Source organism: Bombina bombina, chromosome 12 (assembly GCF_027579735.1).
Source record: "Bombina bombina isolate aBomBom1 chromosome 12, aBomBom1.pri, whole genome shotgun sequence".
Taxonomy (NCBI): domain Eukaryota; kingdom Metazoa; phylum Chordata; class Amphibia; order Anura; family Bombinatoridae; genus Bombina; species Bombina bombina.
Genome location: NC_069510.1, coordinates 119765564 through 119781269, shown reverse-complemented (window position 1 = coordinate 119781269; position 15706 = coordinate 119765564). Strand labels below are relative to the sequence as shown.

The 15706-nt window shown below is 38.3% G+C and overlaps 1 protein-coding gene across 3 annotated transcripts in view; it reads left to right on the top strand.

Moving 5' to 3' along the window:
• DNM1 (dynamin 1) overlaps positions 1-15706 on the top strand; it is a 318929-nt gene that overhangs the window by 204373 nt on the left and 98850 nt on the right. For all 3 annotated transcript variants that reach the window (XM_053695682.1, XM_053695681.1, XM_053695680.1), the window contains exon 14: positions 669-782. In XM_053695682.1, the coding sequence (XP_053551657.1) occupies positions 669-782 (114 nt within the window). The remainder of the gene's footprint in view (positions 1-668; positions 783-15706) is intronic.

The following is a 15706-nucleotide window of genomic DNA, read 5'->3' as shown; positions in this document are numbered from 1 at the left end:
TATCATTAATTAATCATCACATATTTACCAATATTCACTCTAAGTTAAAGGGATACTAAACCCACATTTTTTTTCTTTAATGATTCATATAGAGCAGCAGTTTTAAGCAACTTTCTAATTTACTCCTACTATCAATTGTTCTTCGTTCTCTTGCTATCTTTATTTAAAAAGCAGATATTTAAAGCTTAGGAGCCAGACCATTTTAGGTTCAGCACCCTGGATAGCGCTTGCTGATTGGTGGCTACATTTAGCAAACCAATAAGCAAGCATAACCCAGGTTCTAAACCAAAAATGGGCCAGCTGTTACGCTTTACATTCCTGCTTTTTAAATAAAGATAGCAAGAGAATGAAGCAAAATTGATAATAGGAGTAAATTAAAATGTTGCTTAAAATTGCATGCTCTATCTGAATCATTAAAGAAAAAATTTGGGTTTAGTGTCTCTTTAATTGACACATATGTTGCCGGTAAGGCTTCACACCTCAGCAGACTTTCTCCTCTGTACACAGATGGAAACTTGTTTGTTGGTTTTGTAGTTTCCATTAGACCTGCTGTAACATATGTAGAGTATTTTTATAAACATAATATACTAAATAAACCTACATTTAGCACCTACACGGGACGTCTGGTCACTTTCCTGTAAACTGTATTGTCTCCCTCTGTCGGACAGGTCATAAGGAAGGGCTGGCTGACTATCAACAACATTGGGATTATGAAAGGAGGAGCCAAAGAGTATTGGTTTGTCCTGACTGCCGAGAACTTGTCGTGGTATAAGGATGATGAGGTAAGAATGCTAAGAAACGTACAAACAATTCTCAGAAAATCATTATATTGCAAATAAAATGTACAGATACTGTAACTTTTATTTTCCTTAAAGGGACATTGTACACTAGAGGATTTATGTACAGTTTTGCTTACTTTTAATAACATTGTGCTGATTTTCAGACCCCCCCTAACCAAGCCCCATGGTTTTAGATGTATACTGATGTCTACAGATTCCTGCTTGTTATGTTTGTGTAATAAGTCTTTTCATATGCAGGGGAGGGGGAATGCTCTTCCTGATTTTCCTGCCCCTTTCAGTGGGTGTCCCAGCCTAACCTCATCAGTGCTAAACTGAGAGTTTCTAAGGAAGCTTTTAAACAGTTTTATACTGGATTTTTTTAAGCAGTATCTGTGCATATTCTTCTTTATAGTAGTGTCTATTGCATGCAGTTAAATTGCTGTATACTGTCCCTTTAAACTCCTGTGAAATTACAGCCACTTCCAAGTTGTCACGAATAAAGTATGAAGGTAGACCTATCAGATCCTCCCATATGGAGAAAATGTATGTGTGAGGAACCTCTTATTACAAAGCACATATAGAGCAGTGATTGTTACAGCAGGCACTTATAGAGCTGTGATTATTACAGCAAGGCATTTATAGAGCAGTGATTATCACAGCAAGGCATTTATAGAGCAGTGATTATTACAGTAAGGCACTTATAGAGCAGTGATTATTACAGTAAGGCACTTATAGAGCAGTGATTATTACAGCAAGGCACATATAGATCAGTGATTATTACAGCAATGCACATATAGAGCAGTGATTATTACAGCAAGGCATTTATAGAGCAGTGATTATTACAGCAAGGCAGTTATAGAGCTGTGATTATTACAGTAAGGCACTTATAGAGCAGTGATTATTACAGCAAGGCACTTATAGAGCAGTGCTTATTACAGCAAGGCACATATAGAGCAGTGATTATTACAGCAATGCACTTATAGAGCAGTGATTATTACAGCAAGGCACTTATAGAGCAGTGATTATTACAGCAAGGCATTTATAGAGCAGTGATTATTACAGCAAGGCACTTATAGAGCAGTGATTATTACAGCAAGGCATTTATAGAGCAGTGATTATTACAGCAAGGCACTTATAGAGCAGTGATTATTACAGCAATGCACTTATAGAGCAGCGATTATTACATCAAGGCACTTATAGAGCTGTGATTATTACAGCAAGGCATTTATAGATCAGTGATTATTACAGCAATGCACTTATAGAGCAGTGATTATTACAGCAGGCAGTTATAGAGCTGTGATTATTACAGCAAGGCATTTATAGAGCAGTGATTATTACAGCAGGCACTTATAGAGCAGTGATTATTACAGCAAGGCATTTATAGAGCAGTGATTATTACAGCAAGGCACTTATAGAGCAGTGATTATTACAGCAGGCACTTATAGAGCTGTGATTATTACAGCAAGGCATTTATAGATCAGTGATTATTACAGCAATGCACTTATAGAGCAGTGATTATTACAGCAGGCACTTATAGAGCTGTGATTATTACAGCAAGGCATTTATAGATCAGTGATTATTACAGCAATGCACTTATAGAGCAGTGATTGTTACAGCAGGCAGTTATAGAGCAGTGATTATTACAGCAAGGCATTTATAGAGCAGTGATTATTACAGTAAGGCACTTATAGAGCAGTGATTATTACAGCAAGGCATTTATAGAGCAGTGATTATTACAGCAATGCACTTATAGAGCAGTGATTATTACAGCAAGGCACTTATAGAGCAGTGATTATTACATCAAGGCACTTATAGAGCAGTGATTATTACATCAAGGCACTTATGGAGCAGTGATTATTACAGCAAGGCACTTATAGAGCAGTGATTATTACATCAAGGCACTTATAGAGCAGTGATTAATACAGCAAGGCACTTATAGAGCAGTGATTATTACAGCAAGGCAGTTATAGAGCAGTGATTATTACATCAAGGCACTATTAGAACAGTGATTATTACAGCAAGGCACTTATAGAGCAGTGATTATTACATCAAGGCACTATTAGAACAGTGATTATTACAGCAAGGCACTTATAGAGCAGTGATTATTACAGCAAGGCAGTTATAGAGCAGTGATTATTACAGCAAGGCACTTATAGAACAATGATTATTACAGCAAGGCACATATAGAGCAGTGATTATTACAGCAAGGCACATAAAGAGCAGTGATTATTACAGCAAGGCACTTATGGGGCAGTGATTATTACAGCAAGGCACTTATGGAGCAGTAATTATTACAGCAGGCATTTATAGAGCAGTGATTATTACAGCAAGGCAGATATAGAGCAGTGATTATTACAGCAAGGCACTTATAGAGCAGTGATTATTACAGCAAGGCACTTATAGAGCAGTGATTATTACAGCAAGGCACTTATAGAGCAGTGATTAATACAGCAATGCACTTATAGAGCAGTGATTATTACAGCAAGGCACATATAGATCAGTGAATATTACATCAAGGCACTTATAGAGCAGTGATTATTACAGCAAGGCACTTATAGAGCAGTGATTATTACAGCAAGGCACTTATAGAGCAGTGATTATTACATCAAGGCACTTATGGAGCAGTGATTATTACAGCAAGGCACTTATAGAGCAGTGATTATTACAGCAAGGCATTTATAGAGCAGTGATTATTACAGCAATGCACTTATAGAGCAGTGATTATTACAGCAAGGCACTTATAGAGCAGTGATTATTACATCAAGGCACTTATAGAGCAGTGATTATTACATCAAGGCACTTATGGAGCAGTGATTATTACAGCAAGGCATTTATAGAGCAGTGATTATTACAGCAAGGCACTTATAGAGCAGTGATTATTACATCAAGGCACTTATAGAGCAGTGATTAATACAGCAAGGCACTTATAGAGCAGTGATTATTACAGCAAGGCAGTTATAGAGCAGTGATTATTACATCAAGGCACTATTAGAACAGTGATTATTACAGCAAGGCACTTATAGAGCAGTGATTATTACATCAAGGCACTATTAGAACAGTGATTATTACAGCAAGGCACTTATAGAGCAGTGATTATTACAGCAAGGCAGTTATAGAGCAGTGATTATTACAGCAAGGCACTTATAGAACAATGATTATTACAGCAAGGCACATATAGAGCAGTGATTATTACAGCAAGGCACATATAGGGTGGTGAGTATTACAGTAAGGCACTTATAGAGCAGTGATTATTACAGCAAGGCACTTATGGAGCAGTGATTATTACAGCAAGGCACTTATGGAGCAGTGATTATTACAGCAGGCATTTATAGAGCAGTGATTATTACAGCAAGGCAGATATAGAGCAGTGATTATTACAGCAAGGCACTTATAGAGCAGTGATTATTACAGCAAGGCACTTATAGAGCAGTGATTATTACAGCAAGGCACTTATAGAGCAGTGATTAATACAGCAATGCACTTATAGAGCAGTGATTATTACAGCAAGGCACATATAGATCAGTGAATATTACATCAAGGCACTTATAGAGCAGTGATTATTACAGCAATGCACTTATAGAGCAGTGATTATTACATCAAGGCACATATAGATCAGTGATTATTACATCAAGGCACATATAGAGCAGTGATTATTACAACAAGGCATTTATAGAGCAGTGATTATTACAGCAATGCACTTATAGAGCAGTGATTATTACAGCTATGCACTTATAGAGCAGTGATTATTACAGCTATGCACTTATAGAGCAGTGATTATTACAGCAATGCACATATAGAGCAGTGATTATTACAGCAATGCACTTATAGAGCAGTGATTATTACAGCAAGGCACTTATAGAGCAATGATTATTACAGCAAGGCAGTTATAGATCAGTGATTATTACAGCAAGGCAGTTATAGAGCAGTGATTATTACAGCAATGCACATATAGAGCAGTGATTATTACAGCAATGCACATATAGAGCAGTGATTATTACAGCAAGGCACTTATAGAGCAGTGATTATTACAGCAGGCAGTTATAGAGCAGTGATTGTTACAGCAGGCACTTATAGAGCAGTGATTGTTACAGCTATGCACTTATAGATCAGTGATTATTACAGCAAGGCACTTATAGAGCAGTGATTGTTACAGCAGGCACTTATAGAGCAGTGATTATTACAGCAAGGCAGTTATAGAGCAGTGATTATTACAGCAAGGCAGTTATAGAGCAGTGATTGTTACAGCAGGCACTTATAGAGCAGTGATTGTTACAGCAAGGCAGTTATAGAGCAGTGATTGTTACAGCAAGGCAGTTATAGAGCAGTGATTGTTACAGCAAGGCACTTATAGAGCTGTGATTATTACAGCAAGGCAGTTATAGATCAGTGATTATTACAGCAAGGCACTTATAGAGCAGTGATTAATACAGCAATGCACTTATAGAGCAGTGATTGTTACAGCAAGGCATTTATAGAGCAGTGATTATTACAGCAAGGCATTTATAGAGCAGTGATTATTACATCAAGGCATTTATAGAGCAGTGATTATTACAGCAAGGCACATATAGAGCAGTGATTATTACAGCAATGCACTTATAGAGCAGTGATTAATACAGCAAGGCACTTATAGAGCAATGATTATTACAGCAAGGCACTTATAGATCAGTGAATATTACATCAAGGCACTTATAGAGCAGTGATTATTACAGCTATGCACTTATAGAGCAGTGATTATTACAGCAAGGCATTTATAGAGCAGTGATTATTACAGCAATGCACTTATAGAGCAGTGATTATTACAGCTATGCACTTATAGATCAGTGATTATTACAGCAAGGCATTTATAGAGCAGTGATTATTACAGCAAGGCACTTATAGAACAGTGATTATTACAGCAAGGCATTTATAGAGCAGTGATTATTACAGCAAGGCACTTATAGAGCAGTGATTATTACAGCAATGCACATATAGAGCAGTGATTATTACAGCAATGCACATATAGAGCAGTGATTATTACAGCAATGCACTTATAGAGCAGTGATTATTACAGCAAGGCACTTATAGAGCAGTGATTATTACAGCAATGCACTTATAGAGCAGTGATTATTACAGCTATGCACTTATAGAGCAGTGATTAATACAGCAAGGCACTTATAGAGCAATGATTATTACAGCAAGGCACTTATAGAGCAGTGATTATTACAGCAAGGCATTTATAGAGCAGTGATTATTACAGCAAGGCAGTTATAGAGCAGTGATTATTACAGCAAGGCACATATAGAGCAGTGGTTATTACAGCAAGGCATTTATAGAGCAGTGATTATTACAGCAAGGCACATATAGAGCAGTGATTATTACAGCAAGGCATTTATAGAGCAGTGATTATTACAGCAAGGCACATATAGAGCAGTGGTTATTACAGCAAGGCATTTATAGAGCAGTGATTATTACAGCAAGGCACTTATAGAGCAGTGATTATTACAGCAAGGCAGATATAGAGCAGTGATTATTACAGCAATGCACTTATAGAGCAGTGGTTATTACAGCAAGGCAGTTATAGAGCAGTGATTGTTACAGCAAGGCAGTTATAGAGCAGTGCTTATTACAGCAAGGCACTTATAGAGCAGTGATTATTACATCAAGGCACTTATAGATCAGTGATTATTACAGCAAGGCACTTATAGAGCAGTGATTATTACAGCAAGGCACTTATAGAGCAGTGATTAATACAGCAAGGCATTTATAGAGCAGTGCTTATTACAGCAAGGCACTTATAGAGCAGTGATTATTACAGCAAGGCATTTATAGATCAGTGATTATTACAGCAAGGCACTTATAGAGCAGTGATTAATACAGCAAGGCATTTATAGAGCAGTGATTATTACAGAAAGGCACTTATAGAGCAGTGATTATTACAGCAAGGCATTTATAGAGCAGTGATTATTACAGCAATGCACTTATAGAGCAGTGATTATTACAGCAAGGCACTTATAGAACAGTTATTATTACAGCAAGGCACTTATAGAGCAGTGATTATTACAGCAAGGCACTTATAGAGCAGTGATTAATACAGCAAGGCACTTATAGAGCAGTGATTATTACAGCAAGGCATTTATAGATCAGTGATTATTACAGCAAGGCACTTATAGAGCAGTGATTAATACAGCAAGGCATTTATAGAGCAGTGATTATTACAGCAAGGCACTTATAGAGCAGTTATTATTACAGCAAGGCAGTTATAGAGCAGTGATTATTACAGCAGGCATTTATAGAGCTGTGATTATTACATCAAGGCACATATAGAGCAGTGATTATTACAGCAAGGCATTTATGGAGCAGTGATTATTACAGCAAGGCATTTATAGAGCTGTGATTATTACATCAAGGCACTTATGGAGCAGTGATTATTACAGCAAGGCACATATAGAGCAGTGGTTATTACAGCAATGCATTTATGGAGCAGTGATTATTACAGCAAGGCATTTATAGAGCAGTGATTATTACAGCAAGGCATTTATGGAGCAGTGATTATTACAGCAAGGCAGTTATAGAGCAGTGATTATTACAGCAAGGCACTTATAGAGCAGTGATTATTACAGCAATGCACTTATAGATCAGTGATTATTACAGCAAGGCATTTATAGAGCTGTGATTATTACAGCAAGGCATTTATGGAGCAGTGATTATTACAGCAAGGCACTTATAGAACAGTGATTATTACAGCAAGGCACTTATGGAGAAGTGATTATTACATCAAGGCACTTATAGAACAGTGATTATTACAGCAAGGCACTTATAGAGCAGTGATTATTACAGCAAGGCACATATGGAGCAGTGATTATTACAGCAAGGCACTTATGGAGAAGTGATTATTACATCAAGGCACTTATAGAACAGTGATTATTACAGCACGGCACTTATAGAGCAGTGATTATTACAGCAAGGCACATATAGAGCAGTGATTATTACAGCAAGGCACTTAAGGAGCAGTGATTATTACAGCAAGGCACATATATAGCAGTGATTATTAAAGCAATGCACATATAGAGCAGTGATTATTACAGCGAGACACATATAGGGCGGTGAGTATTACAGTAAGGCACTTATAGAGCAGTGATTATTACAGCAAGGCACTTATAGAGCAGTGATTATTACAGCAAGGCACATATAGAGCAGTGATTATTACATCAAGGCACTTAAGGAGCAGTGATTATTACAGCAAGGCACATATATAGCAGTGATTATTAAAGCAATGCACCTATAGAGCAGTGATTATTACAGCGAGACACATATAGGGCGGTGAGTATTACAGTAAGGCACTTATAGAACAGTGATTATTACAGCAAGACACATAGGCCTAGATTTGGAGTTTTGCGGCCAAGGGGGTGCGTTAGCTACGCAGGCTTTTTTCTGGCTGCACCTTTGAAATAACTGTGGTATTGAGAGTCCACAGAATGGCTGCGTTAGGCTCCAAAAAAGGAGCGTAGAGCATATTTAATGCAACTTCAACTCTCGATACCAGAGTTGCTTACGGACGCGGCCAGCCTCAAAAACGTGCTCGTGCACGATTCCCCCATAGAAAACAATGGGGCTGTTTGAGCTGAAAAAAAACCTAACACCTGCAAAAAAGCTGCGTTCAGCTCCTAACGCAGCCCCATTGTTGTCTATGGGGAAACACTTCCTACGTCTGCACCTAACACCCTAACATGTACCCCGAGTCTAAACACCCCTAACCTTACACTTATTAACCCCTAATCTGCCGCCCCCGCTATCGCTGACCCCTGCATATTATTATTAACCCCTAATCTGCCGCTCCGTAAACCACCGCTACTTACATTATCCCTATGTACCCCTAATCTGCTGCCCTAACATCGCCGACCCCTATATTATATTTATTAACCCCTAATCTGCCCCCCACAACGTCGCCTCCACCTGCCTACACTTATTAACCCCTAATCTGCCGAGCGGACCGCACCGCTATTATAATAAAGTTATTAACCCCTAATCCGCCTCACTAACCCTATAATAAATAGTATTAACCCCTAATCTGCCCTCCCTAACATCGCCGACACCTAACTTCAAACATTAACCCCTAATCTGCCGACTGGAGCTCACCACTATTCTAATAAATGTATTAACCCCTAAAGCTAAGTCTAACCCTAACACTAACACCCCCCTAAGTTAAATATAATTTAAATCTAACGAAATAAATTAACTCTTATTAAATAAATTATTCCTATTTAAAGCTAAATACTTACCTGTAAAATAAATCTTAATATAGCTACAATATAAATTATAATTATATTATAGCTATTTTAGGATTTATATTTATTTTACAGGTAACTTTGTATTTATTTTAACCAGGTACAATAGCTATTAAATAGTTAAGAACTATTTAATTGCTAAAATAGTTAAAATAATTACAAATTTACCTGTAAAATAAATCCTAACCTAAGTTACAATTAAACCTAACACTACACTATCAATAAATTAATTAAATAAAATAACTACAATTACCTACAATTAAACCTAACACTACACTATCAATAAATGAATTAAATACAATATCTACAAATAAATACAATTAAATAAACTAACTAAAGTACAAAAAATAAAAAAGAACTAAGTTACAAAAAATAAAAAAATATTTACAAACATTAGAAAAATATTACAACAATTTTAAACTAATTACACCTACTCTAAGCCCCCTAATAAAATAACAAAGCCCCCAAAATAAAAAAATGCCCTACCCTATTCTAAATTACAAAAGTTCAAAGCTCTTTTACCTTACCAGCCCTGAACAGGGCCCTTTGCGGGGCATGCCCCAAGAAGTTCAGCTCTTTTGCCTGTAAAAAAAAACATACAATACCCCCCCCCAACATTACAACCCACCACCCACATACCCCTAATCTAACCCAAACCCCCCTTAAATAAACCTAACACTAAGCCCCTGAAGATCTCCCTACCTTGAGTCGTCTTCATCCAAGCGGGGCAAGAAGAGGTCCTCCATCCGGTAGAAGTCTTCATCCAAGCGGGGCAGAAGAGGTCTTCCATCCGATTGAAGTCTTCATCCAAGCGGGATCTTCTATCGTCATCCATCCAGAGCGGAGCGGCAGCATCCTGAAGACCTCCGACGCGGAACATCCATCCTGGCCGACGACTGAACGACGAATGACGGTTCCTTTAAATGACGTCATCCAAGATGGCGTGCCTCGAATTCCGATTGGCTGATAGGATTCTATCAGCCAATCGGAATTAAGGTAGGAATATTCTGATTGGCTGATGGAATCAGCCAATCAGAATCAAGTTCAATCCGATTGGCTGATTGGTTAGTTTATTCCATTGTATTTATTTGTAGGAATTGTATTTAATTTATTTATTGATAGTGTAGTGTTAGATTTAATTGTAGATAATTATAGGTATTTTATTTAATTTATTTATTGATAGTGTAGTGTTAGGTTTAATTGTAACTTAGGTTAGGATTTATTTTACAGGTAAATTTGTAATTATTTTAACTATTTTAGCTATTAAATAGTTCTTAACTATTTAATAGCTATTGTACCTGGTTAAAATAAATACAAAGTTACCTGTAAAATAAATATAAATCCTAAAATAGCTATAATATCATTATAATTTATATTGTAGCTATATTAGGATTTATTTTACAGGTAAGTATTTAGCTTTAAATAGGAATAATTTATTTAAGAAGAGTTAATTAATTTTGTTAGATTAAAATTATATTTAATTTAGGGGGGTGTTAGTGTTAGGGTTAGACTTAGCTTTAGGGGTTAATACATTTATTAGAATAGCGGTGAGCTCCAGTCGGCAGATTAGGGGTTAATAATTGAAGTTAGGTGTCGGCGATGTTAGGGAGGGCAGATTAGGGGTTAATACTATTTATTATAGGGTTAGTGAGGCGGATTAGGGGTTAATAACTTTATAATAATAGCGGTGCGGTCCGCTCGGCAGATTAGGGGTTAATAAGTGTAGGCAAGTGGAGGCGACGTTGTGGGGGGCAGATTAGGGGTTAATAAATATAATATAGGGGTCGGCGGTGTTAGGGGCAGCAGATTAGGGGTACATAGCTATAATGTAGGTGGCGGCTCTTTGCGGTCGGCAGATTAGGGGTTAATTATTGTAGGTAGCTGGCTGCGACGTTGTGGGGGGCAGGTTAGGGGTTAATAAATATAATATAGGGGTCGGCGGTGTAAGGGGCAGCAGATTAGGGGTACATAGCTATAATGTAGGTGGCGGCGGCGTGCGGACGGCAGATTAGGGGTTAATAAATATAATATAGGGGTCGGCGGTGTTAGGGGCAGCAGATTAGGGGTACATAAGTATAACGTAGGTGGCGGTCGGCAGATTAGGGGTTAAAAAAATTAATCGAGTGGCGGCGATGTGGGGGGACCTCGGTTTAGGGGTACATAGGTAGTTTATGGGTGTTAGTGTAATTTAGAGTACAGTAGTTAAGAGCTTTATGAACCGGCGTTAGCCCAGAAAGCTCTTAACTACTGACTTTTTTCTGTGGCTGGAGTTTTGTCGTTAGATTTCTAACGCTCACTCCAGACACGACTCTAAATACCGGAGTTAGAAAGATCCCATTGAAAAGATAGGATACGCAATTGACGTAAGGGGATCTGCGGTATGGAAAAGTCGCAGCTGAAAAGTGAGCGTTAGACCCTTTTTTGAATGACTCCAAATACCGGCGGTAGCCTAAAACCAGCGTTAGGAGCCTCTAACGCTGGTTTTCACGGCTACCGCCAAACTCCAAATCTAGGCCTAAATTACTAAAAATAAATAAAACTCTAAGCTTACAAACAATAATAAACAAAATTATCAAAAATAAAAACAATTACACCTAATCTAATAGCCCTATAAAAAGAAAAAAGCCCCCCCAAAATAAAAACACCCCCTAGCCTACAATAAACTACCAATAGCCCTTAAAAGGGCCTTTTGTAGGGCAGTGCCCTAAGTTAAACAGCTCTTTTACCTGTAAAAAAATACAAAGTCCCCCCAACAGAAAAACCTCTCAACCCAAACCAACATTCCAAAATAAAAAACCTAACTCTAAAAAAAAACTAAGCTACCCATTGACCCTAAAGGGGCATTTGTATGGGCCCAAAGCCCTTATCTAAAAAAAAAAAGAAAAACCCCAAAAAATGAAAAAATAGAAAAACCTAACACTAACCCCAGAATATCAACTCATGGTTCCTGAAGTCCGGACATCCATCTCCATCCAGGCGGCGAGAAGTCTTCATCCAGGCGATGATATCTTGATCCATCCCGGTGGCTTTTTCTATCTTCATCCCGGCAACGTGGAGCCATCCTGGAAGGCGATCCCATCCTGCGTGGAGCGTCCTCTTCATAGGTCACCGCCGTACACTGAAGTTGAATGCAAGGTAGCTGTTTCAAAACAGTAACGCAGCCATTACGAGTCGTGTCGGTATAGCTGTGCTGCAAGCATTTTAGCCTGTAACGCAACTTCAATCCCGCACTAAAAAAAATTACGTTTTTGCGTGGGATTTCCATAGCGTCAGTATTACAAATTGTGTGGTGAGGCTAAAATGCTTGCATTTCAGCCTATACCGACACCATCCATTTCGCCACCTGAAAGCAGTAGTTATGAGTTTTGCGCATTAAAAATGTTTCACAAAACTCATAACTTAACTGTTACAAAGTACACTAACACCCATAAACTACCTATTAACCCCTAAACCGAGGCCCTCCCGCATAGTAAACACTATATTAAAGCTATTAACCCCTAATCTGCCACCCGCCCACATCCCTACCACTATAATAAAGTTATTAATCCCTATTCCGTTGCTCCCCGCCACTGCCGCCACTAACTAAACCTAATAACCCATAAACCGCCAGCTCCCCACATCGCAAACACTATATTAAATTTATTTACCCCTAATCTGCCAGCCGTCCACATCCCCACCACTATAATAACTATAATAAAGTTATTAACCCCTATTCCGCCTCTCCCCGTCACAGTCGCCACTATAATAAAGCTATTAACCCCTATTCCGCTGCTCCCTGACATCGCCGCCACTAATAAAAGTTATTAACCCCTAAACCCCTGGCCTCCCACATCACCGCCACTAAATAAACCTATTAACCCCTAAACTGCCAGCCCCCCACATCGCAAAAAACTAAATTAAACTATTAACTCTTAAACATAACCCTCTAACTTTATATTAAAATTACAATATCCCTATCTTAAAATAAATAAAAACTTACCTGTGAAATAAAAAAAAAACTAAGTTTAAACTAACAATTAACCTAACATAACTATTATACTAAAATTAAAATAACTTCCAATTAAATAAACTAAATTACACATTTAAAAAAAAACTAACTAAATTAAGTTAAATTTACAAAAAATAAAAAATACTAAATTACAAAAATAACAAACACTAAATTATGAAAAATAACAAACGAAATTATCAAAAATAAAAACAATTACACCTAATCTAATAGCCCTTTAAACCCCCCACCCAAAAAAAATAAAACACCCCCTAGCCTACAATAAACTACCAATCGGCCTTAAAAGGTCCTTTTGTAGGGCATTGCCCTAAAGAAATCAGCTCTTTCACCTGTAAAAAAATACAAAGACCCCCCAACAGTAGAACCCACCACCCAACCAACCCCCTAAAATAAAAAACCTAACTCTAACAAAAACCTAAGCTACCCATTGCCCTGAAAAGGACATTTGTATGGGCATTGCCCTTAAAAGGGCATTCAGCTATTTTTCATTGCCCTGAAAAGGGCATTCGGCTTTTTTAAAAAAGCCCAAACCCTAATCTAAAAAAAAAGCCAACCCAAAAAAAGTTAAAAAAAACCTGACACTAACCCCCGATGATCCACTTACAGTTTTTGAAGTCCAGACATCCATCCTCATCCAAGCAGCGAGAAGTTTTCATCCAGGCGGCGAGAAGGCTTCATCCAGGTGGCATCTTTTATCTTCATCCAGGTGGCATCTTTTATCTTCATCCAGGCGGCATCTTTTATCTCCATCCAGGCAGCATCTTTTATCATAATCCAGGCAGCATCTTCTATCTTCATCCCGGCGGTGCGGATCTATCCTTAAAGACATCCGGCGCGGAGCGTACTCTTCATACGGTCACTGCTGTACACTGGATCTTCAATGCAAGGGAGCCTTTTCAAAATGGCGTCCCTTGCATTCCTATTGGCTGATTTGATTTTTGAAATTCAAATCAGCCAATAGGATGAGAGCTACTGAAATTCTATTGGCTGATTTGAATAGCCAATAGAATTTCAGTAGCTCTCATTAATGTCTATGGGGAAACCGTGCACGAGCATTTCAAAGCAGCCCTTGGCTTTTGTGCGGTATGGAGCTTATCGCCACCATATTGCTCGCACAAGGCGGCTTTTCTGAAACTTGTAATGGCAGCGCTATGGAGGGTGAAATAACGCATTTTTTGTTGCGTTAGTTTTGCACCGTCAAATAGCGCAAAACTTGTAATCTAGGTGATATAGAGCAGTGATTATTACAGCAAGGCAGTTATAGAGCAGTGATTGTTACAGCAATTAATTTATAGAGCAGTGATTGTTACAGCAAGGCAGCTATAGAGCAGTGATTGTTACAGCAATGCATTTATAGAGCAGTGATTGTTACAGCAAGGCAGTTATAGAGCAGTGATTGTTACAGCAAGGCAGTTATAGAGCAGTTATTGTTACAGCAAGGCAGTTATAGAGCAGTGATTGTTACAGCAAGGCAGTTATAGAGCAGTTATTGTTACAGCAAGGCAGTTATAGAGCAGTGATTGTTACAGCAATGCATTTATAGAGCAGTGATTGTTACAGCAAGGCAGTTATAGAGCAGTGATTATTACAGCAAGGCAGTTATAGAGCAGTGATTGTTACAGCAAGGCAGTTATAGAGCAGTTATTGTTACAGCAAGGCAGTTATAGAGCAGTGATTGTTACAGCAATGCATTTATAGAGCAGTGATTGTTACAGCAATGCATTTATAGAGCAGTGATTGTTACAGCAATGCATTTATAGAGCAGTGATTGTTACAGCAGGCACTTATAGAGCAGTGATTGTTACAGCAAGGCAGTTATAGAGCAGTTATTGTTACAGCAAGGCAGTTATAGAGCAGTGATTGTTACAGCAGGCACTTATAGAGCAGTGATTGTTACAGCAAGGCAGTTATAGAGCAGTGATTGTTACAGCAAGGCAGTTATAGAGCAGTGATTGTTACAGCAGGCACTTATAGAGCAGTGATTGTTACAGCAAGGCAGTTATAGAGCAGTTATTGTTACAGCAAGGCAGTTATAGAGCAGTGATTGTTACAGCAAGGCAGTTATAGAGCAGTGATTGTTACAGCAAGGCAGTTATAGAGCAGTGAGTGTTACAGCAAGGCAGTTATAGAGCAGTGATTGTTACAGCAAGGCAGTTATAGAGCAGTGAGTGTTACAGCAAGGCAGTTATAGAGCAGTGATTGTTACAGCAAGGCAGTTATAGAGCAGTGAGTGTTACAGCAAGGCAGTTATAGAGCAGTGATTATTACAGCAAGGCAGTTATAGAGCAGTGATTGTTACAGCAAGGCAGTTATAGAGCTGTGATTGTTACAGCAAGGCAGTTATAGAGCAGTGATTGTTACAGCAAGGCAGTTATAGAGCTGTAATTGTTACAGCAAGGCAGTTATAGAGCAGTGATTGTTACAGCAATTAATTTATAGAGCAGTGATTGTTACAGCAAGGCAGCTATACAGCAGTGATTGTTACAGCAATGCATTTATAGAGCAGTGATTGTTACAGCAAGGCAGTTATAGAGCAGTGATTGTTACAGCAAGGCAGTTATAGAGCAGTGATTGTTACAGCAAGGCAGTTATAGAGCAGTGATTGTTACAGCAAGGCAGTTATAGAGCAGTTATTGTTACAGCAAGGCAGTTATAGA